Source organism: Crocuta crocuta, unplaced genomic scaffold, assembly GCF_008692635.1.
Source record: "Crocuta crocuta isolate KB4526 unplaced genomic scaffold, BGI_CrCroc_1.0 scaffold408, whole genome shotgun sequence".
In the NCBI taxonomy this organism is placed as follows: domain Eukaryota; kingdom Metazoa; phylum Chordata; class Mammalia; order Carnivora; family Hyaenidae; genus Crocuta; species Crocuta crocuta.
The window spans coordinates 4277869-4305849 of record NW_027527444.1 but is presented as its reverse complement, the minus strand read 5'-3'; the positions used below and the strand labels follow the sequence as shown (position 1 = coordinate 4305849).

Sequence of the window (27981 nt, the reverse complement as noted above, 5' to 3'; positions counted from 1 at the left end):
GCAACCTCAATCAATAATGTAAAATGAGTTGTCTGAGGTATAAAGTAATTAAGTGTTCTCTAACTTTCTACTTGTGCCAGATGCTGTAAACATCTTCTAGAACTGACATACAACTTTCAGTGTTTGTAGAAAACATTTCTTATTCTCTTGAAATTCTGTATTGACTAATACCGTTAAGGAGTTAACCACAGTAAAGGTGTGTCGGCAGCAAGTTCCCGAATGTGAATGGACTGATTGCGTTTATCGTCCTACAGTCTAACTGCCCAATGTCCTTTCCCACCCCCACACAGATCATTGGGAATTGTGTGTCCATCTTGGTCTTGAGCTCCGCACTGCCTGTAATGTCAAGAACACTGGGTAAGTTTACGTGAGAAATGCCCCTTTAAAGTCCATACCTTTTAAACTATCTCTTCTAAACTTCTGCGTTGACTTTTAGTTTCTGAATCTTTAAAAAAAATCATCCTTTGAAATATAGTATTTCCTTCCATACTATTTTATGATGCCTGTACTTTGTATATATAGAGAACTATACCAAAGCAGTACTTTACTTTTTTCAAATAAAGACCATTTATTTTTGTAAATACTTGAAAAAATATCCCTTCTCCAAACAATGGACAGTTTTTCCCACTGCCTAGTTAAACTTTTGAGTTCTCTCGTGAGTGAGGAGGTTTTGGGGTGATGATGGGGTTTGGAGCTGATAGCCAAGAAAGAATTCTTAAAGACATATTTGGTGCAAAAAGGTGATCATTAAGCATGGGGACAGGACCCGAGGGCAGAAAATGCTTCCTGGGGGTGTGCAGAGTGACGGGTTATTTATTATGGAGTTGGGGGGGTAGAGGTAAATGGCAGGTTTCCAAAGGGATTTCCACGCGCTAAGGGGACTTCGCTAAGGTTGCTTCCCTCTGGTAAGGTATTAACACCCTGGTGGTAGGGCGTTCCTCGAGAAACATACTCTGTATCCGCCTCGAGTGTCTGTCCGTGGGCTGCAGGTTATAAGGAAATTTCATTTTACCTGCCATTTCCTTCCTGCCTTTGTTCCCACATCACTATATGGAGGGGACGGTGATGCTGGGGACTCTGGAAACTGAGTCCACAGGTTTCTGGGGATTAGGTTATTGATGAGATTGCCTTTTTTTTTTTTTTTTTTTTGGTAATTTACTAAGATTTGTAAACTGACGGAGAGGAGATTCGTGTCCTCTAGGACTGTGAGCTCTATCAGTTAACCATTTTTGTCTTTCCTTTGTCCTTGGGCAGGAGTGCCCGAGGAATCACACACANGCTTTTGCCAGCCTTGGTCTGGAGGCTTCTCCCAGCACAAAGGGTTTGGCAGGGGCGGGGGGGGGGCGGGCCGCGGGCGGGGGGGGGGGGGGGGGGGGGGGGGGGGGGATGATATGTACTTTGCCCTCAGCTCACCTTATGGTCCCTCATCAGTGAGGAAACTATGAAAACTATGATATTAAAAAAAATGTTGAATATCTAGAAATATTAAACTAATTTTTCTTATACGAAATTTTTTTTTAAACTTTAGTTTAGCATGTGGTTTAAAAAATTGAAAGTTGTAAAACTTATTTGAAGCTGTTTTGTGTCCATGAGATAGATTTGAAAACAGTGAGGTCTTTGAGAGCACATGCTGATTTCAAGGACATCTGTTGGTTTTTCAGTTTCTTACTTGCCTGTCATTTATATAGTTTTCTTAGCTTCTGAATTTATGGGAATTTTGATCACCTTTTAGAAGTAATACATTTCTACTTAGTCATTGAAACGTGGAACAGACCTTCATTTGGCCTTCTTACCTTTTATAAAGCACTGTTGAGGCTGTGATCTCACTTCTTGGCTGAATGTTATTTCAAACAGAAATTACCGTTAGTTCTGTTTGGTTTTCTGGACTTAGGTTTCAGCTTAGGAGTGTTCACAAATGATTAGAAGAATCCCATCCTTCAACCTCAGCACCTTGCCGCTAACCACAATTGCTAGTAGCTTTGAGTTGCTTTTGTTTACCTCTTATATTGCCTCTATTATTTATGCAAGACTCACTGCCAATCAGGGAGGCGGGCTGTGCAGAGAAATTATAGGCTTTGTAGTTACCTATATCATTCTTACAGAGAATGTCATGTTTTAGTAAAAAGTGAAATCTAAGTATAAATGTAAAGGGACCACTGTCGCAGATACGAATACAAAGCTTATTTCCTCAGCGGTCTTACTTCCTTTGTGTTTGCTTTATAGGACTAGTTATTGTTTTGGCATCTGCTAATCTTGAAAATGCCAGAAGTGTGCCCATTAGTAACTTTGTTTGTGACTGAGTGGTATCGTTTGTGTTGTGACGGTCCCACAAATAATTTCTCTGATATTATAGCCAGCCTACCATTTAGTCCATTACGAAACTCACTTAGACTAGTCTGTTACTTAAGATTGTTAACAGTGATATATACCGATTTTATGGAAGCGCTTTCCATGCCGAGTATACTTTTAATACAAAGAAAACAAATTAATGGCAAAATTTGCTTTTTGAAGATCAACAAATTAAATTCCTGAGTCGTTTGCCATAGAGATAAATAACAAGAAGTAAAAGAAAGATGGGGCAATTAGAATGCAGCTAACAAATGCCGGGGCCCAGCTGTCCAAACAGGATTAAGGGAGTGCATTAGGGTACAGTGAGTCATGCGGGGCGGTGCGACGCATCAACACGCACCGCACTCCGTGTTCTGCCCGGTGGCGCTGAATAGATGAAAAGAAGTAAATACGCTAAACAGATTCATGGAGGCTTTTCACAGTATTAAAAAAGCAAATTTCGAGACTAAAAGAAGCAGCTTTATTTTAGTATTATGGGAAATGCAAACTAGAGAGTTACTTTGTAATTCCTCTATTAACCCTTTAGGACGGAGTCTTTGATTTTAAGCAGATGAAATGTGGAGGATTGTCATGAATATTATCCTAGTGTAGACCAGGGTTTGGATTTACCAGCCGAAAAGCTCATAAGCCCAGGATAGAGGCTGTATTTAACAACCAGACTCCAAGCTGTGAAAGTTTTCACGCTCTCTCACTGCCTCTCACAAGGACACCCTGACCCTTAGGATGCTCTCATTCGCTCCTGTGCCTCCCCCCAGCCGCACCCCGTCACTTACAGTGAACCGAGAAATGAAAGGGCCAGGCGAACCCGGCCTTACCTGCAGACGAGCCGCTTTCCCTTATTTCACCAATTTATCGGTGACGGTTTCCGTTTTAATTGTAAATTGAAAATCACATTGGATCCCATAGACAAGGATTGATTGGGTGATATTTTTGCTTCGGAAATGTCCTGTGAGTTTTTTGCTTTTTCACTGTGCTGCCTGGTAGGTACTGTTGGTGTGCCGCAGGCATCATTAAACTGTAGCGTTAGACTCCAGTGCCTGCGGTGATGTGACACATTTATTAAAGACGTCCTTTGATCCGTAGCTTCTATTGGAATATGGAAAATTTTGTACTAATTTGAAAAATTGTGACAAAGTAGATTTTTATAAGCATTATCGCTTGACCACAAAGAATTAAGTCGTGAGAAAGATTTTGACCATGGATTTTTAGTCAGATATAATTCATGTAAATGATAGTTATGTTGTCCGTAGGAAACACAAAGATTCTGAGCTTAACATTTCTTGTTTGAACTCTTTAAAGCCCTATAAGAGTAATGCCATGTCAGTGCACATGATTTCCAAAACGTAACTGCCTATTTAGATGTCAGGTTAGAAGAATCCAACATTTTGGGAGACTTGATGTCCACGTGCGTAGCAAACAGTTTTACTCTCTGTCTGGTTTCCAGACACTGAAGGGGGCCGGCGAGCCAGGTGAGAGCAGGGCAGGCCCCGGGCCTAATGGAGTCTGCGGAGGCCCAAACTCTGTGCAATAAAATACTTTATGTATTTTAGTGTTCATTTATTTTATTTATTAATGTTTATTCATTATTGAGAGAGACAGAGACAGAGCATGAGTGGGGGAGAGTCAGAGAAAGAGGGAGACAGAATCTGAAGCAGGCTCCAGGCCCCAGCTGTCAGCATAGAGCCCGATGCGGGGCTCAAACTCATGAACCACAAGATCATGCCCTGAGCCGGTCAGACGCTTAACCAACTGAGCCCCCTAGGCGCCCCTGCAATAAAATACTTTAGAGGCAGCACTGAATTCTGTAAGAACAGACTGTGTACGATTGCTGACATACTCTTTATTTTGCTTAATCAAGAAACTACTGATTGACCTTTTTTTGCATTGTTATTTGCAATCTTCTTTAAAAGGGGAAGTTTTTCTCAAATACAACCAGCAGACTTTGCAGTACTGTTACAAATTTCTATTGTAAGATTATTTTTATAGTTATTTTATTATCCTGAAGCTTTCTGTAACTTGTAAGTTATGTAAGGCTCAACTGCAGAGTTTTAAAAGAAAATGTACTTATGATAGTAAAAACAAAAACATTCACCCCTTTGAATCACCTTGAGTTTATTTTTAGTATTTCCGTGTGTTTCTCATCTGGGCACCATCTGGGCCCTCATGTTGCAGGAGATAAAGTGGATTATTCTTGTTCCTTGATGAAGGGAACCTGTTTAAGAACCGGGCCATTTTGGAGAGGTCTTTATTTGGGGTTTCGTGAATATACTATTAATCTTTACCCTGGGCCAGTTCTCTCCAATTCTGCATGTAAAACAAAAGTAAACAATGCTTGGAAAGGACAAGAGCATGTCGCCTTGATGGCTCAGTCGGTTAAGTATCTGACAGTTCGTGAGCTCAAGCCCCACATCGGGCTCTACATTGTGTGTGCAGAGCCCACTTAGAATCCCGCCTCCCTTTCTCTCTGCTCCTCCCCTGCTCATGCTCTCTCTCTTTCAAAAATAAATAAACATTAAAAAAAAAAGACAAGTGCAAAATAGAAGTATAAATTTTAATAAGTATTCCTATAAGTATTCTTAACTATGACTTGGTGTAAAAGTAATTTTAAACTCCCTCCTGAAAATTTCTCAGCAAAATTTTGTATATGACTTACTGCTACTATTACATTGCAGAGAGTGGTACTAATTGCCTGTTGGTTGATTACTATTGTTCTTATAACTGTGACCAATACATTTGCATACTTAGTAATGATTTTTAATAATAAAGAGAAAGTATTTTGTGTCAACTGTCTAAAAGAGGTAAGAGACTAATGCTCAATCCCTACATGCTTGTAGTCCCAGGATCTACTTGTTACGTGCCTCTGCTGCCGCTCTTGTCGCGGCACGTTGTCCTGACTGAGAAAATGTCACGTTGCCCACACATTAACTAAATAATTTAGCCATCTGTTGACATGCATTCGAATAGTTATAAAATATTTTTATATGAAAATAATTCTAGTTAGGATAATTTAGCTAGAAGGAGGCTTAAGATGTCATCTTTTAAAATGTTAGTAATTAAAACGTCACAATTAAAACTAGGCAGTAAACTACAGTAAGGGTCTCATTTGTACTAAGGATAAAGACCTCTGACCTGGCGAAGAATACTTAATAGTACACCTGCACGTAGTCAATTCAGAGACCAGTGAACATATTATCTCCTTATTTGTAGGAAGTTTTATTTTAAAATTAATTTTAATTATGTAAGTATAGACATGAGCAAATTCTCATTATAAAGCATATTGAAATTAGGGATCAGGCTAAAATTCATCGTAACCCCGGAGCCCTCTTTAGAGGGTCCAGGTCTTCAGATCTTGTGTGTGGATGCAGACATAGCTGGTCCCTCCGCGGGCGCTGTGAAAGCCTCACCGGGGTTGCCTGGATGCTCACTCTGGTCAGCGTTCTGGTTCCTTCTGTTGACTCCTGACCCCGGTGTGCTGTCCAGTAGGGGTCAAAATAGGAAAAGGTTTCGAGATCATTTCCTCTGTGGAACTCAGTCATCTGCAAATGAACTTCAGACTCAAAGCACGTAGGTATGTCTTTCTGTCCAGGTCCCCAGTGAGCTCTTAATTGTGCAGTCTTGCGGCTTCTCTTTGCACCTTCGTTGCTCCACGGCACTTGCTGTTTGCAGCCCCACTTCCCCTCTCTCTTCTCTCTTTCTTTCGGCCCCACCCCCTGCTTTCTCGCCCCCTCTGGCCGTTGTTTAGCTGCTGCTCCTCGATGACACCCGCACACTTGTCCCCAGACCCGAAGCTCCACCTCGGCACGTAGCCCCAGGCTGAGAGCAGATTGTTGCAACTGTGTATTCCGTTTACACCACAGGCTCTGTACTTGTGGGGGGGTCTCTCTCCCTCCGTCCGTCTGTCCGTCCCTCCCCACCTTGTATTTCCCTTCCATCGTTGGCCACTTTCTATCCAGTGAGCCCACGCAGAAGCCTGGGAGTTACGTTAGGTGCCTCTGCCTCCTCCTGCTGACACCCAGGGGCGATACTCCGTTGCATCTTGTTAACGTTTCACACGTGTGCCCTTTCCTTCCCATTCCCGGTACAGAAACAGTGAAAAGAATCCGACTTGTGTAAACATCTGAGCAGAAAGAGCTGAGTGTGTGATTTTGTTTTAATGCTTATTGTTAGGGAGTGTTCGCGAAGTCGCCTCTAGACAGCGTTCCTTTGTTCGAGGCGAGTAGAGGGAGGAGTGAAAGCAAAGCTAACGGACTGAAGGATTTACTTTTCTGAGGGAGGAAGCGTTCTCGGGAGACAGTGTCGCTTGGACCGTCATTATCGTTCTCGTTCCCTGGGCTTTACTCCACCGAAACTCACCTCCTCCAGCCCCTCTGGACCGCTGGGTCACGCAGCCTTCATATGAGGACACAGTGAATTTGTAGCATATCAGCAGTNCGTCCACCCCCCCCGCCGCTGAGCTTTGCTTCCGTTGCCGCCCAGCCCTCCCTCCTCAGCATCTCCACCTGTCGCGTCCCTCCCCGCCCTTGAAGGCCAGGTCACACGCCCGCCACACACGAAGCCGGGCACGCTCTCAACCTCATGCTAATACTCTAGTGCGTGGACGGCTTTCTCAAGAGACTCCACGTCCCTTAAAGGACAAAACCACATTTTATGCATCTTCTTATCCCTTCTAGCATCTAGTTAATAAATATTTGTGGTGTCACTGGGCGTCCCGTGCTGAGAGTGGGCTGTGGTCTCAGGATAGGTGAAGCAGGACATTTCAGGTGGCCTGCCTCCATCCTGCTTGCCCTTATTTCCGTGTTCCAAGCTTGTTTGACCAAGGAGTTTAGTTTTATTATTTGAAAAGACCCTTGTAATAATAACCAACCCAAAGGTAGAGGCAGAGCAAGAGTCCCCTGACAGGTAAGCGCAGAAACACATCTGCCTCACATTGTGGGGCTGCGGTCCTGCCACAGGAGGCCTGGTGTCTGCGTGACCAGTCACCAAAGACCAGCACCGTGTGGTCACACTTGCGCGTGGTCCCTAGAGTCTACATCACAGAGTCAGGATGGGGTGGGGGTGCCAGGGCCCGGTGGGGGGCGAGGGAGATGAAGAGTTGTTCTTTAATGGGCCCAGCTTCAGTTTTGCAAGATGGAAGTTCTGGAGGTTAATTGTGCAACAGTGTGAATGTGCTTCACACTGCTGAGCTGTACGCTTGAAAATGGCTAAGATGGCACATTCTGGGTTGGGCATGTTTTACCACAATTAAGCAAAATAAAAGGAAAAAGGAGTGGTGCAGTGATACGGTACCGATGAACCTCGAAAACGTTATGCCGAGTGAAAGAAGCCAGGCACAGAAGGCCGCTCATTGTAATATTCCCTTTACACGAATTGTCCTGAGTAGGAAACTCCACCATGGAGAGAGAAAGTGGATTAGTGGCTGCCAGGGGTTGGGGGCACGGCTGATTGGGAGAAACTGCCTGATGGGTCTGGGGCTTGCTTTGGAGTGTCGGAAGTTTTGGAACTAGATTTCCACGACACGGGGAAGGTACTCAGTGCACTGGATTGTTAGAAGTCATTAATTTTATGATATGTGAATTTCATCTCAATAAACTATTATTTTTTTAAAGACCCTTGCACCGAAGAACAGTGGACAGTAAATGTCTGCTGTCTCATCTGTGTCCTTAGGTGGTAATCTGACTAATCCTGAGGTCTCCCTGTTTGTAATGGTGGCGAGTCAGCCTTTGGGTGTCCTCTGTTCCCCAAGTGTCACAGCTGGGGTCTTCGTAGGATAGACAGAACCCGGACCAGGAGCAGCCTCCCTGCTCCGTCCTCTCCAGGCCGAGTCCACGCCTGATTCCATGGCCAGCTTAGTACGCCTCCCCTTCTCTTCCAGTGTCAGTGTGATCCTGTCACTCCCCTGCTCTTTGTGCTTCGAACACTTTGGCTGTGACAGTTAGGTCCTGTTTCCTTGTGGTGGCGCAGGAGGTGCCTGTGTGTCCAGCGTCGATTCCTGCCGCCCCGAGCCCCGCCCATTCTGAACCACCTTTAGTAATCGGGGTGTTCTTCGCGTGTCCCGCCTGAGCACCCAGGACTCTGCTCCACTCTTCGTGCCTTTGAACGTGGGCCTGCATCCGCCGTGAGCGGTTGTGTGCACCAGCCATTCCCTGGCACACCTCACCCGTCACTGAGACTTGGCCGAGCCAGTCCCTCCATAGAGAAAGCCATCCCTGAGCCCGTGTGTGCCCATTTCTTCTGACAAGTTCCCACTTGCTTGTCCACCTATGAAACCATCACCACAATCAAGGTAGTGAACATATCTGTCACCTCAGAACCTTTCCTTTTGGCCCTGCGTGGTCCCTGCCACACACCTCTCCTGCTGCCCCCCCACCCCCACCCCCGTATCCCCAGGCAACCACTGGCCTGCTTGTTAGAACTATAAATCAGTTCACATCTCCTGGGAGTGTATGTAAATGAGATCATACAACGCATACTGGCTTTTTGTCTGGCTTTTTCACTGAGCGTATTTATTTCAAGGTTCATGCCATTGTTGGCATGTGTCAGCAGTTTATTTTTTTAAATTAATTTTTTACATTTTTGAGACAGAGAGAGAGAGACAGCATGAGCGGAGGAGGGGCAGGAGAGAGGGAGACACAGAGCCCGAAGCAGCTCCAGGCTCCGAGCTGTCAGCACAGAGCTCGATGTGGGGCTTGAACCTTGAGATCATGACCCGAGCCGAAGTCGGCCGGTTAACCGACCGAGCCCCCCAGGCGCCCCAGCAGTTCATTTTTGATTGTTGAGTCGTGTTTCGTTTCATGTGTAGACCACAGTCTGTTTATCCTGTCCCCCACCGGAGGTCGCTTGAGTCGTTTACGGCTTGTGGCTATGTAAGTAAAGTCGCTGTGAGCATTCCCATGCAGGTCTCCAAATGGGCACACGCTGCCTGTCTCCTGAATAATAGCTAGAAATGGAATGCGTGTGCTTCACTTTTTAAGAAACTGCCAGACTGTTCCAGAGTGCTTACCCATTTTGCATTCTCAGCACAGCGTGTGGGGTCCGGGCCTGGCACAGTCCGTGAGTTGATGTTTGGCACCCCAACGGGCGTGTAGTGCCGTGTCTCTGTGGACCCCACCTGCACTCCTGGACGACCAAAGTGCTCGTGTGTCCTCCGTGTATTTCCTTGGGTGAAGCATCTCTTCAGATCTTGGGCTCGTTAAAAACATTGGGATTGTTTCCTCATTCTTGGCTGTTGGATGCTGTTTACATATTTTGGATAGAAGTTCCTTATCAAGATAGGAGATTTGCGAATATTTTTCCCATTTGGTGGCTTATCTTTTTATTGTTTTAACAGTATCTTTCAAAGGACAGACATCCTTAATTTTGATGAAATCAAATTTGCCAGTTTTTCTCTTTGCATTGTACTTTTGGTGTTACTTCTACTGAAGCTCTCTCTAACCCCAAGTCAGAGAGATTATTATCTCCTACGTTTTCTTCTAGATGTTTTATAACTTTAGGCTTCCTACTTAGTTCCATGACTCATTTTGAGTTCATTTCTGTGTATCGGATGAGGTATGAATTGAAATTTATTTTTTTGCATATGGGTAGCTCATTATTCTAGCACCACTGCTTGAAAAATCTATTCATTTTTCCCCTGAATGGCCTGGGAAACTTTACGGAAAATCCATTGTCCATGTATGTGTGGGTGTGGGTTTATTTCTGGACTCTATTTTGTTCCATTGATGTCTCTATTTGTCTCTAGTTCAATACTGCACCGTCTGGATTGCTATGGATTGATTGTGAGACTTAAGATCAGGCAGTGAAGTCTGTTCTCCCCCCGCCCAAGTCTGTTCTTTTTGAGAGTGGTTTTAGTTATTCTAAGTCCTTTGCATTCCCCTGTGACTTTTTAAACTAGCTTGTCATTTTCTACACAAATGTCTGCGAGGATTTTGGATTGTGTTGAATCCGTAGAACAAACTGGAGAGGATTAGCATCTTTACAGCACGGAGTCTTTCAGTCCCCGAACCCCGTACCCTTGTTTAGTGCTTTAGTTTGTCTCAGCAGCGTTTGTGTTTCTGCCTGGGTCTTGCACATCTGATGCTGTTGTAACGGTGTTGCTTTAAAAATTTAATTTCTAAGAGTTCAGTGCTGGTATATTTGTGTATATTGGTCTTTCATTCTGCAACCTTGCCAAACTCCCTTATTAGTAATGGTATCTGGTTTGTAGATTTTGTTGATTTTCGTGGATGATTATGATGTTTGTGAATAAAGATAGTTTTTCTTCTTCCTCTCCAGTATGGATGCTTTAATTTATTTTTCTTGTCTATTGAAGTACCTGGAGCTTCAAGTACAATGTTGAATAGAGTCGTGAGAGCAGACATTCTTGGCTTGTTTCTCACCATAGCAAGAAAGCATTCTGTCCTTTACTGATAACTGATAAGAGCTGTAGTGTTTTTTAGCTTGTTTATTTTGGTGGATGCCTTTCACCAGGTTGAGGAAGTTTCCTTCTTTTCTGCTTTGCTGGAGTCTTTATTGGGAATGGATCCTGGGTTTTGTTAAATGCTTTTTCTGCATCTACCGACATAATCCCGTGGCTTTCTCTTTTAGACTCTGGTTAGCTGCTAAATTACCTGGGGTGAGTCTTGAGTGTTAAACCAATCTTGCATTCCTTGGATAAACCTCACTTGGTCATGACGTATTTTCCTTTTTTTCTTTCTTATTGTTGGGTTCGATTTGATAACATTTTGCCTAGGGTTTTTGCCTCTGTATGAGTGCACAGATCTATAGTTTTCTTTTTGTTGTCGTTCTTACTATCTTTTTTCAGGGTTTGGTTATGTGAGTAATGATGTCTTCACTGGAAGTATCCAGAAGGAGCTCCTCCTCTGCAGTTTGCTGGACGAATGCCATACACTGTATGCCTGTGTCCCCCTCAAAATTCCTGTGCTGAAACTTAATCTCCAGTGTGATAGTATTAGGAGGGCGGGGCCTGTGGGAGGTGATTGGCTTCTGAAGCTCCACCCCCATGAATGGGATGAGGGCCCTTGTGACCCACGCCCCCCCAAGTTCTCTCACCCTTCCTGCCGCAGGAGCTTCTACTGAAGGATAGCTGTCTGCACACCAGGAAGTGGACCCTCGCCAGACACCTTGGACTTGCAGCCGCAGAACTCGAGAAACAAATGTCTGTTGTTTATAAGCCTCCCAGTGTGCACTGTTCTGTTAGAGCGGCCATAATGGACTGAGACTGTGAGTTTTTATAGAATTGGGTTTTTTCCTTGAGCGTCTGAAATAGTTCATCTAATTAACCATTAGATTAGTTGAAGCCAATTAGGCCTGGGGTTTACTTTGTGGGAAGGTTTTAACAACACATTCAGTTTATTGGTAGAGGACACCTCCGCCTATTTATTTCTTGAGTGAGCTTTGTTCATGTCTTGTGAGGAATTTATTTCGTCTGTGTTGTCAAGTTCTTCTGGCATAAAGTTTCTTTACTGTCCCTTCGATGTAGATGGACGTATCAGGGCACGGCGGCAGCGATCTCCCGCGGCGGCGCTTCTGCTGGCAGCCTGTGTCTCTGCCCTTCGCTCTTTCACGCCTTTGCTGGACGTGTACTGATTTTTATGGATTATCTCAAAGGACCAGCTTTTCGTTTCATTTACTTTTCCTCTATTCTTTTTCTATTTTCCTTTCATTGATTCACTCATTATTTCTTTTCTTCTGCTCATTTGGGGGTTTATTTTTCCCTTATTTTTTTGCTTTATTAAAATTGAAGCTAAACTCCCTGATTTGAGATCTGTATTTTCCCACATTGGCTCTGAGCACTGTGAGTTTCTAAGAACTGCTTTGGCTGCACCCCCTGAATTTCCGTCTAAAGTGCTGCCATTTTCATTCAGTTTAATATGCCTTCTGACTTCCCTTCTTATTTCTTCTTTGACCATGGATTATTTAGAAGTCTGTTATTTAGTTTCCAGATATTTGAGGATTTTCCAGAGATATTTGTCTGTTAGTGATTTCTAACTTAATTTCCTTATGGTGAGGAAATAATGTTTCTGTGACTTTAATCATTTTGAATTTTTTGAGACTTGCATTATGGCCCAGAACATAGTCTATCCTCATATATCGTTTTTGTATGCTTGACAAGAAGCTGTGCTCTGCTGTTCATGGGCAGAGTGTTCTATAGATGTAGGTCAGTTTAGTAGATAATGTTGCTCAAGTTCTTTGTATCCTCACTTATTTTCCAAATGTTTGTTTTATCAATTACTGAGAGAAGGGCTTTGAAATCTACCACAATTGCGGATTTATATATTTCCTCTTACATTTCTTTTTTTTGCTTAACGTATTTTGAAGTTCTGGTATTAGATGAATAAATATTTAGGGCTGTTATTTTCTCTTCATGAATTGACCCCTTTATAATTATGCTGATGACGATGACGTTCTTTATCCCTGGTAATTTTTTTAGTTGTAAAAGCTATTTTGTGTGACATTAATACAGCCATGGCAGTTTGGTTTTTTTTTTTTTAAACATTTAATTTATTTGTGAGACAGAAAGAGACAGAACACGAGCAGAGGAGGGGCAGAGAGACAGGGAGACACAGAATCTGAAGCAGGCTCCAGGCTCTGAGCTGTCAGCATAGAGCCCAACGCGGGGATCGAACCCATAGACCCCAAGATCGTGACCTGAGCAGAAGTTGGCGCTTAACCGACTGAGTCACCCAGGCGACCCATCAGCTTTTATTTTTTTGATTATGATTACATAGTATACTGTTTTCCAACCTGTTTGCCTTTTTATTTATTTATTTATTATCTTTTAAATATTTATTTTGAGAGAGAGAGAGAGTAGGGGAAGGGCAGAGAGAGGGAGGGAGAGAGAGAATTCCAAGTAGGCTCTGTGTTCAGCACAGAGCGTGATGTGGGGCTTGATCTCATGATCACGGGATCATGACCTGAGCGAATATCAAGAGTTGGACACTTAACCAGTTGAGATGCCCAGGTGCCGATGTGTCTTTGTATTTAAATAGTTGGTGTCTTAAAGATAATATAGAAGGGAGCCTGTGTGGCTCAGTCAGTTGTGTCCAACTCTTGACTTTGGCTCAGGTCATGATCTAACAGTTTGTGGGATCAAGCCCTGCGTAGGGCTCTGCACTGACAGCGTGGAGCCTGATTGGAATTCTCTCTCCTTTCTCTCTGCCCCTTCCCCTACTCACATGCTCCCTCTCTCTCAAAACTAAAATCAACGTAAAAAAAGGAAAAAACATTTTAAAAAAGATAATTTAGATTTGAGTCTTGCTTTTCTATATAGTCTGTTAATCTTCATTTTTGAATTTGGATGTTTAGACGATTTACTGTGAGTGCGATTACAGATCTTGTTCTTTAATTTCCATTTCTTCTCATCTCTTATTCCTTCCCTTCTTCCTCTTTATCTTCATTTTTCCCCTGAACATGTTGCATTTAAAAAAATGATTCTACTTTATCTCCTTTGTTGACCTGTTTGCCATAACTGTTTGTTGTAGTATTTGGATAGCTGCTCTCTGGCTCATGATATACATGGTAGTCCCTCACAGCCCACCTTCTGGTGGTGCCAGGTGCTGCGTAGAAGAGCCTTCTCACAGCATATTTCCATTTCTCCCCTGGCAGCCTTCGTGCCCTTGTTATCATAAATTGTATTTGTACACATGTTAGAAAGCCTGTAATACGGTGTTTCCATGTTTGCTTTGAACAGTGATCTTTCAAAGAGATTTAAAACTAACAAGTCTTTTAGATTTACCCGCAGAGTCATCATTGCTGCTGTTCTTCGTTCCTTTGTGTAGATCTGGATCTCCTTCTGGTGTCCTTTTCCTTCTGTCTGTCTGGAGGACTTTTTAAACATCCCATGTAATGCAGGTCTGCTAGTGATGGATTCTTTCAGCTTTTTGTAGACATGAAATGTATTTTGCCTTATTTTTTAAAAGTTATTTTCACTGGATATGGAATTACAATTGACTTTTTCCTTCAGTATTTTAAAGACATTATATGACTATATTCTCATTTGTGTAGTATTTGACGAGAAATCTTCTGTGATCATTATCTTTGTTTTTTAAAATTTGATTTTTTTTTTGCATGCGACTGTTTAAGATATTCCTTCTTTATCACTGATTTTAAGAAGTTTAATTGTGATGTGCTGTGGTGTAGTTTTCTTCAGATTTTTGTTCATTGAGTTTATTGAACTTCTTTGATTTGTAAGTATATGGTTTTCATCAGATTTGGAAGATGTTCAGCCATTATTTCTTCAGGTGCTTTTTCCTTCCTGTTCTCTTTCCTCTCCTTAAGGAACTCTTACCACAAGCCTATCATTCATTTGAAAGTAATTCACAGTTCACTAATGCTCTGTTTATTTTTTTGGTCTTGTTTTGCTTTCTGTGTTTCATTTTGAGTATTTTCTATTGGTGTGTCTTCAGTTCTACTAATCTCTTCTCTTGCAGTGTCTAATCTGTCACTAACACCATCGAGTATATTTTTCCTGTCTTACATTGTAATATTCCTTTGTAGAAGGTCAGTTTGGATCTGTTTTGTATGTTCCCTGTCTCTGTGTAACAAGTTCACTCTTCCAGCTTCTGAAATATAAGGAATACAGTTATGATTATTTAAATGTCCTTGCTATTCATTCTATCGTCTGGGTCATTCCTGGTTCAGTTGTTTACCCATAAGCACGAATGGGTCGGTTCCCTGCTGAATACTCTAGGGGTTCTTGCACGCATCTGGGTTCCCACCCCATATAGCTCTTTGTCCACCCTGCGGTCCCCACTTTCCCACTGCGTCTCTTCAGCTTAGCAGGATGGCTGGACCGCGTCCCCGTGACTCTCCACACTGCAGCCCGGAAGCCTTCACAGGCGGGAGCTGTGGCAGATAGATGTCGGGCCCACCTCTCCTGTTGCTTGTCTGTCAGCATTATTGACCTTTATTGCTTGATGTCCAGGGTCTTGAAAATGAAGGTTTTGTATACTTTGTCCAGTCTTTTTGGTTGATTCAGGTATGGAAGAAAATCTGGTCTCTTTTATTCCTTCTTGTCTCGAACCTGAAGTCAGTATTTCTAGTTGATGTAATTTAATGAAAATCTACTTGCAAAGTAAGACCAGTCAAAAGTTGAAGTCTTTGCTTTAACAGCATCCTCTCTATCCACCCCAGAAGTAGAACCTGTCTTTAATTTAGAATGATTTTATTTTTGAATAAATAAAGTTGACAGTGGGCATATTTACATTAATCCTGAAATTAACGGTGCTTAAAAATAATTGTAGATTTTATTATTTCCTACTCTTTAAGTCATATTTATTATTTGATGCTGCCTTAGGTATAAATTTATTCCAGCAGTATGGTTTAGAGAAGGGAATTTGGAAACCTAGTCAGGATCATAATTTAACCGCCGTAAGAGTCCAGAGGGAAAAAAATGTGTCAATCCCATTGTTTTGTCAGAGAACATTCAACTTATAAATTTATGTTTTTATGACAAGGTGTGTGTGTTCCTTTTGGTAGTCTTACATGAAAGCCGTGGATATCATGTCAGCCATTTGTGTGGGATGCAGCACACGTGCTTTAATGATAAAGTTGCTTTAATGATCCCTTAAGTGCGTCAGCGTCAGGCTTTACAAACTCTTTCTCGACCTCTTCATGCTAGTACAGAACCAGAATGTGCTTGTTAGAAATCAGAGTCACCTCAGGTGGGCTAACGAAGGTGAATTCTTACGAGTCATATGGTAGGTGGAGTAGCCAGTTCTTCCCTGAAATGAGGTTTCGTACCTTGGTCTTGTAAAGGTACGAATTCCATTATTCAAGGAATTACGCATAAAACATTTTTAACCGCATCTTGGCGGGGGGAGCCGGTGCGTGGTTTCATTCACAGATGAGAAGGCCTTGTGCTTAGCCATGCCTGACTAGCCAGGCTTTTCCCTGGTGTATATTTTACCTATCTTTAAAGAAATGACTTTTGAATGGGAATGAACATTTCGGTATTTGACTAGCAGAGTTAAATAACATTTGATAATTGAATTTTTTTAGTCTTATCTTAAAATTTGCTCCCTTAATACCCCTTTTTTTAAAAAGAATTTTTAATGTTTATTTTTGAGAGAGAGAGAGAGTGGGGGAGGGGCGGATAGAGAGGGAAACACAGAATCCAAGCAGCTGCCTTAATACCCTTTTATATCCTTCTCTGGAAGTAGAGATTTTCAAGTATTATACATTTTTACAATACATATGAAAGTTAAAATTTTAAGAATTGTTACTTTTTTTTAAGTGTTGGCACTTTTAATAAAAAAGTAACATTTTACAATTTAATTACTGCTATGACTTAAGCCTCTCGGACATTGGGTTAGGGGTGATTGTTCAAGGTTCAGTCTTGTACAGGATTTTCAGAACTGAAGAGCTGCTGTGTTGTCCGCAGTGATCTTTTAGTCAGACAGTGTTAGTTAGAAATTTAAAAGACTACATCGTCGTTAGAACTAGCCCCTGTCATCTGCTACTTTGTCTAGTGCTTTGTTGCATGGTGGCGACAGGCTCCCATCCACGAGGTCAACCCGGGGTGTCCAGACAGGTAATGAGGAGACAGCTCCTGTCCGGGGTTTTTCAGGAAAGCTTGGCCTCCACTCTCAGGATACCGAGTTCAACCCACTGAGAAGCTGTATGTAACAGCATTCCACTGGCCCTTCGCTCAGCGTGTGGCACTGCTGTCCCCCTGTGGTGCACAGGCCAGGCTCAGGATGCCGGCGGGGTTCCTGGGTAGCATGTCTCCGTGCTGTCCAAAGTGGCCTGACCCCATAGGTTCACAAGGCAAGTCACCAGCCTGTGAAGAGACCGTGAGAACTCGTATTTGTCTTTAAAGTCTGTTCTTTGTGTATAATGTAACAGCCAGTGAGTAGTACATGAATGGTTTTGAAGTAACTGAACAAGCATATATGGGGTATTCATGTTCTGATTTTGACTTTGCGAACGGTGGTATATGATTAGAAATATCCAGAGAGCAGGCCAGACTCTTCTGGAGCATCCGCACAAGGGATGTATCCTGTGATCAGTCTGCTTCATCACACGCAAGGTTTCATGTCTGTGTGCGTCTCTGTGTTTCTCTTGTGTAAAGGGCTATGGCTCTCACCAGAGTCTCAAAGGAGTTTGGTCCTAAGTATCAAATAAACTAGTTATCTGGGATCCTTGGGCTGAAGTCACTGAAATGTGTTTTGGAAGGACTGTATCCTGTCTGCAGATAACTTCCTAGGTTAAATTAAATGGTACTTTGTTTGAAAAATAAAATGTGTAATTAGGTATGTTTTCCTTTTAACACAGTCCAGTGTTTAATCTGAGAAACAGCAGCCGTGGCGGTTACTGGCATGTGGTCTGTGCTGCGTTCTCCGCTGGGGGCTGGGTCCCTGCACCTTCTTTACAAAGATACTTTATTGTATATTTTCATTAATCTTTTTAAAATATCATGGTAGATTATTGTTTCTCAAATTCACATATATTGGCGCTATGTAAATGTGGCTGTTAAAGAAATACTTCTTGAAACGTCCTATTTTCGTGACACTTTCGGATACGAAGGTTTTTCTGTTTTCTCTACGCGCTGCCCGTGTGGGGTCGTCCCTGTCATGGGTGATGGGATTGCTTTGGTGAGGTGAGAGCTGAGTTCCAAAGGCAGCTGATAAATGAAATGGAGTTTGGTTACTCGAAATCCTTAGGCCACCCATGAAATAAAGGGAGCATGGTTTTGCTTATACAGCCGTTTGTGGTTACAATTTTATATGGCTCCAAGTAGCTCTTCCGTTTCTTCCTCGAAGATTGTCACCATCTGTCACTTGGCTACCTGCATGCTGCTTGCTTGCTTATTTATTTCCCAGTGGTCAGAAAAGTCCTAGCATTCACATACTCTTTCTAGTAAGTATTTGGCCTAGAGCACGTTATCACTGAATAGGATGACTTTTTTTTTTTTTTTTTTTTTTTTAATAAAAAGACTTGCTTTTTAAAATGTGTTTCGGTGAATTTAAGTAGCTTCAGTGTATATAACTCTGGTGCATTTCCAGGCTTTTACCCCACAAACCTGGGGCTCCCGGTTCAGGTTAATAACATCTCCCTGCCTCCCCTGGAAAAGAATAACCCTATGAGTTTATTCATTGATGTAGTTAAGTATTAAGTATGTGCAAGCGTGGCTCTGGGCATTGGGAATATAGGAGTGAAAAAAACCAAAGTCCTTCTTCTCATAGAACCTACATTCTGGTGGGGAAAGTGGGCAATAGAGACACTAGAAAGGAAAAAAAGTATTTCAAGTAGTGTCATGTTACAAAGAAGCGTAATGAGGCTGGACAGGGTCGCAGAAGGGGCCGGCCGTTTTCCGTAGAGGAAACAATTGCCTCTCTAAGGAGGTGACAGTCCACCTGGGACCTGCATGGAGGGAGGGGGACCAAGCGGTGGGGAGGTGGGAAGTATGAAGGATTGTCGCGTGCCTCGTCTGCCATGACTCTTGTGTCCTGAGTGAGCTGAGCACGCTGGGCACCCTCCCCGTGAGCGGCAGCGCGGTGGACGTCTTGTGGGGGCAAGCATAGTGTGAGGGCCTTCGCTCCAGGGTCACCTCCAAGGACCGTGACCCGTGGACACAGTAGGTGAGGGCTGGTTGAGGGTGTCCCCAGAACAAGCATTAATTTGGACCAGGATTCCCATGAACAGAAATGAGAAAGTCCGTGGAATTTGATCTGTGTTGTACTTTATTTTGTAACGTATTTAAATATATTGTGCCTGATTTATTAAGGGCTATTTTATTTATTTTTAACAGGAATCACTAGATTTGATCTACTTGGAGACTTTGGAAGGTTTAATTGGCTGGGAAATTTCTATATTGTGTTATCCTACAATTTGCTTTTTGCTATTGTGACAACATTGTGTCTGGTCAGAAAATTCACCTCTGCCGTGCGAGAAGAACTTTTCAAGGCCCTAGGTAATCCTGAGGTTTATGGGTATTTTCTCTCTTCCTACTAATTTTTTATTTTGCCATTTCAGTTAATTTTAAATCTTCATCTGTTCATTTTTCCTAATGTGTAACACCTTAGAGGTCACATTTCTGACCCAATGCTTGCTGGTTATGCTCTTGTGTAAAGTTATTTCATGAAGCCTTGGCTTCCTCATCTATAAAATGGTGAGGATATCGTCTTCTCGTGAGGACTGTTGTGGATGTTAACGGAACTGTTTCTCGTAAGGGCCTGAGCTGGTCCTGACACATCAGAAGGGCTCGATAAAATGAGCTCTTGTAGTGTTTTGCTGACACTGGTGGTGGTGAGGAGAGGGCAATAAGGGGATAAACTTACCTTCTGGTGATGAGACCTCTTACTGTTAGTGACAGATCTCTTCTGAGGCTCATATTTTACGATATCGAGCTGATCCATAAATTCTCTTCCGTAAGCCAAATCAGTCAAGACAAAAATATTAGTATTCTTGTGATCAGTAGGGGAGCGGGCATTCACGAATCACACATTCCGTGAGTCACGTGCATTGTGACAGTATTAAAAACCTCTTAGTTTTGGCCAAGGTATAAAGGGTATAGATGTAACTTCTCAAGTGTTTTTCATGCTCAACATTAGTACTAGGCATGTATCAGGCCTCATATTTTAGGAATGCCAGGGCAATATAAACTCTCTTGGGTTGGGAGTATGTAATTTTATAATAAAAGAAAGGCAGTGATTTACTGGGGAGACTCCTAACAGTAGGTCATTTCCCTAACTTGACATCACTTGAGTGTTTGCGGTCTGTGTTCCGTTGTGGCTCATAGCGATCGCCTAAGGCCCTGCACTGACTAACATCCGGGTAACTTCCCCCTTCTGCGCCGCAGTGCGGCTTCTCACCGACATAGTTCTTCCAGCCCCTGCGGTTGAAGGGATGACCTTTGGGAAGGAAAAAAGATTTCAAATGATCTATTCCTATGTATTTTACTTTAAATTTACCCTGTGAGGGGATGGCTGGTGAATAGCGGCCTAGAGGAGAGCGTGACATTTCAGCAGAAGCACCAGATAATTTGTGGATTTTCATGCCTAAGTTTCCTGACGCTGACAAGGTACAAATCTGTTACGGTGGCGTGAGGATCAGCCATTCTCCTCGCCAAGTGTCTGAAGTTAGAGCTTCATTTTCAAGTCCGTGGTGGCATCGGTGAGATTAATTCTAATGTCAGATCAGTTCCCCGTTACTAGGCACCGACACGAGAGGGTTGTCGATGCGTTACCATGAACTTAGTTGGGTGTTCGGGATACCGTCTTTATCAGGAAATCTTTATTGATGTGGTGAAGCCTCGTTTAACCTGAGGTGAAGTCACGTATGTTGTGATGGCCCTTTGACCCTAACGGGCAGCAGAATGGTCAAGACTTGTGTAAAACTAACAGATGGATTTAGTGGTTTTGATCCACGTTTTCTGTTACTCTTTGGAATGCCTAAGGAGGAGATTAATTATATCTAGAAAAAGATCCTCATTAAGTATATGTAATAATGTGTGAGTAATCTGAGATCTTCAACCTGGTTTCACTGGGAATCATAATCTGATTATAAAATTTAACTGTCTCCTCCCCGCCCCCTTTTTTTTGTAGGCTTTTCCCCTCTGCTGCTGTGTCCATTGACAGTGACAGTGTCTGTCCCATAGAGGACCCGGTGTCCTCTGTGTGTAAATAAGCCCCGGCCGGTGGTGGAAGTGACGGCATCTGCACAGAGAGACGTAGTTGTTTCACAAGACGCACAGCTTGTGCTGCCCGCGTTTTAGAAGTAACAACGGGGAATAGTCGATCCTAAGAGGGGATTCCCGTTTACTTCGGGCATCGATTACCCCGCTGGTCCTCTGTCTGCCCACTTCCTTCTCCAGCAGGCCCTGTTCGAACACGCTTGCCCACCCCCAGCAGCTGCGGCTTCCTGTCGTCGCCCAGTGGTTTGGCCATTCCGGGGATCAGAACTGTTTTTGTGTTAGATTGATCTCTTTTTTCCCAACCATTCATCCATCTCAGACAGACTCAATTTTACGTTTTCTTTCAGTAAGATATGCAGGTGATAGAAACTTCAAAAATCAGAGTGCTGTGTTGAATAAAGAGGGATGTAAAAATTGCTTAACCGCCAGGTAGATAGCTGTCTGGAATCTTGGGAGGAAAAAAGCTGATCCAAGTACGTTTCTGAGGTGTCACAAAGGTCTGAGCTGTATAAAAATGATTCCTCAAAATCTTTTCTGTGGATGGGCTGGTTATGTATTCTTGAACATCTTTGTGCTTCATCTTATTAATTAGTGCTGAGAGCTTTGGGGCCACATAAACTCAAATTATCTTCTCCGTTTTCCCCTGGGAGGCACGGTTGTGTATGTTGGGTACATTAGGTGAGTGACTGGTGTGTGACCCAGAAGGAAACCAATGCAACTGTAAAAGACAGCGATGATCTCTTATTCTGTGAACTATCTTTGAATAATGAAATGGTGTTTATGTTCAGTTTATTTTTTGGCCATTTCTTGTCTTTTTCTTTTTGGTCATGTTTTCCGTTGCTTTTCTTTTTAACGACATGCCTAGTGTTTTGGTGCGTCTTTCCATATGTTTCCCTGTGTGTGTACTTGCATGTGTGTATTTTCAAACAGGAACGCGGTCATCTTCGGGTCAGGCTAGGCCCCCTGGGAAGCACACTGGGTCCGGATGAGGTGCAGGGGGAGGCGTGCAGGAGGGTGCTCCCGGGGTCGGGGCGGAGGACAGGGGGGGTGGGGAGGGAGCTAACTGTAGAGAGGAGAAACCGGAAGCCCCCTCGGGCCCCAGAGCTGCACAGAATTGAGGAGAAGGCCCCGGGAGCCACCAGCAGGGAGGAGGGGTCTTTCATCCTGAAGGGGCGCGGCCAGCACCCCCAGCTGCCCCGGTGGCCCCGGACACCGCCCTGCTGGCCCTGTGCCCCCGCGCAGCCGCGCGTCCTTTCTCACCGGTTTCTTACTCTTCCCGCAGGGCTGCATAAGCTCCACTTGTCAGAAGCGCCACGGGACTCAGAGGCGTCCAAGCCGTCTGCGAACGGGNGGTGCCGGTGCCGCCGCCCCCACGGGACAGTGTGTGAAGGCGACTGCGGGGCTTTCTAAGAATTCGGTTAAATCCCGCTACGTATTCTATTCAAGATGGAGGCGGCCACGAGAACGGCACCGNATGGTGTTTCTCGCTTCCTTAAGGAAAAGATGGAAGCGTAGTTCCGGTCTGTTTCAGAGTGACCTCGATTGGACTTTGAGTCAAGGGAAAAATACGAAATTCTTTTAAAACCTGTGCGGGGGTAGGACGCCCGGAAACACCTGCCGCGGTGCAGCGCAGTGAGCCCCGCGGGACGTCGTTCCAGCCCCTGTCCTGCGCCCTCCGTGTATGTGGTTCAGGATTACCTCTCATCACAGGGTTGCCGGTGTTGAATACACTTGTGACTTAGATTTTGCCTTATAGGCTATATGGACACTCCGTTTTTCAAGCATTTCTTCGGATATCCCTGGGTCCCTTGTTCTCCCGTGTCCCTTATGAAACTACAAACGATCTGTGGTAGAAGCCCCTCCGTCGCCGCATTCTTCAGGCTTTGGTTACTTTTGTATATGCCGATTTCAACCTCAGATTTCTGAAAGTTACCGGTTTACCACCCAGATGCACTGTATCCGCATTCATGATGTGAGGGTAGCTCTACAATGTATGGTGATCTGATAATCACTCAGTTACTGAATTGTACATAATTCTTGGGCCGGCTGCTTGACTTTAAGTCCACCGAATAAAACTATAAAATTGCACTCTGTGTTACGTCGCACGAGGATAGAGCACTGAGCGCTGCGCCCAGTTCACGGTTCCGCAGTCTCCGTAAGCACTCGGTCCCACGCACGGTGTGCACGGCAGTAGGCTGTCTGCGTTCAGACAAAGGTAAAAGAACATTTTTCTCGTTGTTGTTTGGAGAATTTTATGAAACTTGGGCTGTATATAGTTGACATAAAAAATTTCCATTTAGAGCCAAAATAATAAGAAAAATCAATCTGTATATTCCTGAGTTGCACTGAGTATATCTCTCCTTTATTTATACCTCCGCATTTCCTTCTGAGCTTCTCTGCTTGTTAAAATGCAGCTTAGTTTTAGAACAAAAGACCATTTTGCGATTCTGCACAACACGCACTAAATACCAGCAGGGCAGCATTGGGGGTTTCAGCGCACGATCTGCAGAGGGGGGAAATGAACAGAAGTGGGCTATTTCCGCATTCCACTGCCAGTTACACCTATTTAAACATTAGTTGCAAGCTTTGATTTTTACTGAAACTCGCTTGTGGTCCGTATTTTGAAGAGACCCGGTCAAGGAGAGGAAGAAGAAAGTTCTTTAAATAAAAGAACGTCAGTGGTAACTTACACCGGTGTCCGGCCACATCCATAGGAAGTCCTGGGTATTTGTAAGATGTCTGAGGGTTTCTGAGTGAAACATTAAACTTTTCAATGTCTGTATCAATTCTTTGTTCATTTGAAAGTTTCTTTTACAACGTAGGCCACATTTGGATGGGTAAGCAGTGAAATGTATCGTAAATTCCTGCAGCTACTACTGGCTGCACCGTCCGTCATGGCTTCTGAGACCGAGGATGCACCTCATGTGGGGGGCAGTTTTGAGCCTTGGGTCTCAGACCCCTTTTGTGGGAACGAATGCAGGTTGATAGAGCCCCTGTTTGTCACATGGTCACAGCCGCTCGGGGTTCTGCAAACAGCACGTCCCTGGTCACACACGGGGCCTTCCTCCCGGGCAGAGACTTCGCATAGACGCAGCGCTCGCGTCGGCATGCCGGTGGCCGGCTGTGCGAGGCGGCGACGGAAGCGGGCCGCACACACGGAGGCCGCGCGCTCGCACTCACTCTGGTCAGGCCTTGCAGTTGCACTTGACATGCGGGTGACAGAGGCTCGGGGCCACCACTTCCTTCTCGTCGGGCCCGTTTACTCCATCTCACCTTAGGGCCGCCCTGCAAGGGCCGTGGGACACGTTCATTATAGAGTTTCGTGAGGAGACGTAGCCAGTTCTTATCTTGGTTCTGCGACACTTAAATAATTTAAAATTAGACAGTTACAGATGATAACATTTGTAATTTTTACTGATTTTTCCAAGTATCTCTGAGATTCAGTATTTACTTAGCTTTATATATATTCTGTATAAAAACAAACCTGCCGTCAAAGTGAGGCTATGTGAAAATTGCACACATTTACACATGCGTACAAACACGCTCGCTCCTTCAGGGCCACACTGAGAGGCTGGCTGATCAGTGGACTCAAACAAACCTTCTGTGTGGTTTTGACTCTTGGATGTGTCAGCGGCTCNTGTGCCCCGTTGCTGGAGCACACAGACCCCCTCGTCTCCATGCCTCCGTAACCTCGTAACCCGCCTATGGCGTGGGCTTCCATCATTTGAGAACCCTCCATGGCTTTCTCGGGTGTTAGCACAGTATTTAATGTATAAAGATGGAATTCTTAAAATAATTTCTTTTAAATATGAGTTTGTATACAGCACTGACTTTTATACTGAACACTGGTATGGGTTAGAGATGGTGTTCAGACACACTGGTGAATTACTGTTGTTCACTAGAGTGTTCTGTTTACAAATTATCTGTTGGTCTTGTTTGTTTCTATGAGACGCTTCTAGTGTGACTTTTTAGATGTCTTAGCAATTAAAGTTTTACAAAAAGTGGTTTCATATTTTGGTTTATAAGCATTCAGATGCGTTTTGGTTTTAGTTTTAAATCTCAAATACCATCGTGGCTAAAGCTTAAGGCTATGCGTAGGTTACTTCCCTTTCAGTTTCCTAAAGGGCAGTAGTGATTCTGGTGGGGTGTTGAATTGAAGAAGTGACTGTTTTCTCCCTTTTCTTTTGTGGAGTTCTTGGTAGATCAATTTCTTGCAACCAATTACAGCTAAAACGTAGCATTAACAATTAAAGTCCTGGGTGTCATCTAATTTAGATGACATTTGTTTAGATGTATTTGATTTCTCTAATCTTTTCCATAAAAGGACTGAGCCACACCCGGTGGTCTGGGCAGCCTGCTCCACAGTTCCTGGAAGGGTAAATGGCAATGGCACCTGGTGAATTCACTGGCAGACAGAAGCCTTTACAGCAGTGACTTTCCACCTCTTTGATGATAGGAGGAAGTACACTTTTCAGTGCCCCCTCCCCCCCAAACTTCTGTAACAAAAATCAACAGAGTAGCACCTACTTCTACTGTATGTGATGCATGCTGGCCTTTTCTATTTTATTTTTTAGAATATAGACAGAAACCACTAATGCTAATGGATCATAAACTTTAGTTTGAAAAATATGGCTTCAGGATCTAGTTGAATGATGAAGGAACACAAAAATATTTTGGCTTTTGAATATTATTTAGGTAAAATTCATCACTGCAAATGCCCCAGAAGTCAGAGTATTCTATGTGCAGATTATTAGTTGCGCTGCAAAAAATGTAATTAAAGTCAGTAGAAACTGCTAAAACTCTAAAAAAATGGATTAGAAAATTCCAAAACTAGGTGATCAATCCCTGTGTGTTGGAGGAATGGAGCTGGGAGCTAGTTTTGAAGAGAAGTTAGTTAACTTCCAGTTCTGCATAATTCAGTTAGGTAAACGTGTCTTCAAGTTCCAGTGTCATCAGATAGGAAATTCAGATGAAGCCCAGTTGTCCTTAGATGTGATTTTAGTGTTCTGTCCTCCTAAACGTACTGGGGAGTTGAGTTCCCAAGCTTGGGTGATGCAGAGTAGGGCAGCAGCACCTGGTGTGGATGGCGTCAGGCCCAGAAAGATCTTCAGTGTCTGAATGTGAGGAGGTAGACATTTAATGTGAAGCTGAGGAACAAAGTTTGATCAGTTACTGAAACTCCTAGGAGAATGTCTTAATGTCTTCTCTCTTGAAAAGCTCTTCTTAAAAGATACACAGCTTACCAACCGTGGCCCCTAAGAACCCGGACACGCCGTAACGTCAAGTGGCTACAGCCGTTCTGTCCTGTTGAGTAGCTGTGGCTGCTGTATCCTAGTGAATGGCTGTGCATACTAACAAATAGCTTTTTGCATATGTCTTAGCACACTGTTCTCTTCTCGCTTTAGAAACTTGGGATGGAAAACGTATCTTCTGTTCTCTCAATACTTCACTTTTGGCCCCCAAAGTGTGGGGGCCTTTCCTACACCAAGCTCTTTGCCCACTTCTCTGTGGAAGCCGCGTCAGTGTCCTACAGTCTGATTTCATCCTGACGCTGTCTCCCTAGAGTTAGTGCAGACCCCACAGGTGAAGGGTTCAGTCCCACAAGATTGGCCTCCACCGCCACCTCAGATGCCCGGGGCCAAGTCTGGGCTGTCCCCTGTGCTCTGACCAACGAGCTATAAATCCCAGGTTCCCACCACCCTCTCTGGCTCAGTGATTTGCTAGAGCAGCTCACAGACGCGCTTTACTCACTACATTACCTCTTCATGACAGAGCACGCAGCTCAGGAGCATCAGACGGAGGAGACTCATGGGGCGGGGGGAGGAGCAGAGCGGCCCCGCCCCCTCCAGGTGCGCCCTCCCACCAGCGCCTCCGCGTGCTCCCCGACCCGGAAGCTCTCTGAACCCCTTCCGTTAGGGTGTTTTTTAAATGGAAGCTTCATTGCACAGACGTGATTGAAGCAAGGGTTGGCTGTTAGCGATTAGCTGGAGCTCCGGCCTTCCCCCCTCCCCGGAGATGGGGAGGCTGGGCCTGGAAGTGGTTGTTCCGCCCCCCCGCCCCCCCTTCCAAGAGACAGCTCACTAACCCAGGCTCAAGTGTGGTCGTAAGGGGCATCTCACGCGTATCAAAGGACACCTTTATCCTCTTATCACGTAGGAAGTTCCACAGGCTTTATTTCTGCGCCAGGAACCTGGAGAAAGACCAACTACATGTCTCTTATCGTAAGTTACACATTCACCTAATTCCTGGGTATTAAAGTCTTGGATCAAAGACAGTGCATATTTTCAGACTACTTCCAGAAAGATCCAATCAGCCTATGCTCTCATCGACAGCTTGTGAAGATGTTTCTGGAGCCAGCACGGACCTTGCGCCTCGTGTGGGAGTGCGCACCCGAGAGGCACGCGTGCGATTGTTGTGCTTCGCATTTCTAATAACTATCGGGAACTTGAAAAACATTTTATCAGCTGTTTGTATTTCTGCTTTTGTGAATTATCATTAAGTATACTTAGCCCATTCTTCTTCTGGTAGTTCATTATATCTTTATTGTTTTATAAAAACTGTATATCATGCTTATTAAATGTTTATCTTTCTGGTGTGTATCTTTTTCGTTTTCTAAACTTGTCAATATTGGGTCTTTGTGGTATGGGAATTTTAAATTTTAAAATATGCAGTTTCCTATAGCTTTTTGGTGTCATGCCGAGGCCCGAGACTTCTAAAGGTATTTCCCAGTTTTTGCCCCCAGCTACTGTGAGGTGTAATTCACATAGTATAAGGCTCACGGCGTCTGACTGGCTGATACGCAGCGTGTTCACAGGCCCGCGCGGCCAAACTCGTTACCCCAAACCCAACTGCGTCTGTGTCTGTATTTTCCTCTTTTTCGTACTTCGTCCGCCCTTTGCGTGCACTTGTGCTGCTGGAGGAGGCGGATGGTTGTGCAGGGACGCCACTGGCCGCACGGCAACCGTCTGCCAGGCACCCCGGCGCCAGGTGTACTCGGGGGG

At 44.0% G+C, this 27981-nt stretch overlaps 1 protein-coding gene and 1 long non-coding RNA gene across 3 annotated transcripts in view; one reads left to right on the top strand and one right to left on the bottom strand.

Moving 5' to 3' along the window:
- The window catches only part of LOC144229322 (uncharacterized), a 35289-nt gene extending 12965 nt beyond the window's left edge, over positions 1-22324 (bottom strand). Inside the window, exon 1 of the long non-coding RNA XR_013334460.1 lies at positions 22241-22324. This is a non-coding gene — a long non-coding RNA (uncharacterized LOC144229322). The remainder of the gene's footprint in view (positions 1-22240) is intronic.
- Positions 1-22332, top strand: part of LMBR1 (limb development membrane protein 1) — a 108851-nt gene extending 86519 nt beyond the window's left edge. The window contains exons 12-15 of one of the 2 annotated variants that reach the window (XM_077761313.1): positions 291-357; positions 11147-11234; positions 11409-11565; positions 22263-22332. In XM_077761313.1, the coding sequence (XP_077617439.1) occupies positions 291-357; positions 11147-11234; positions 11409-11421 (168 nt within the window). In that variant the 3' untranslated portion in view covers positions 11422-11565; positions 22263-22332. Of the gene's footprint in view, positions 1-290; positions 358-11146; positions 11235-11408; positions 11566-19096; positions 19186-22262 lie in introns of those variants that run through there. The other variant, XM_077761305.1, reaches the window with a different exon arrangement.
- Positions 22333-27981: the final 5649 nt, after the last annotated feature.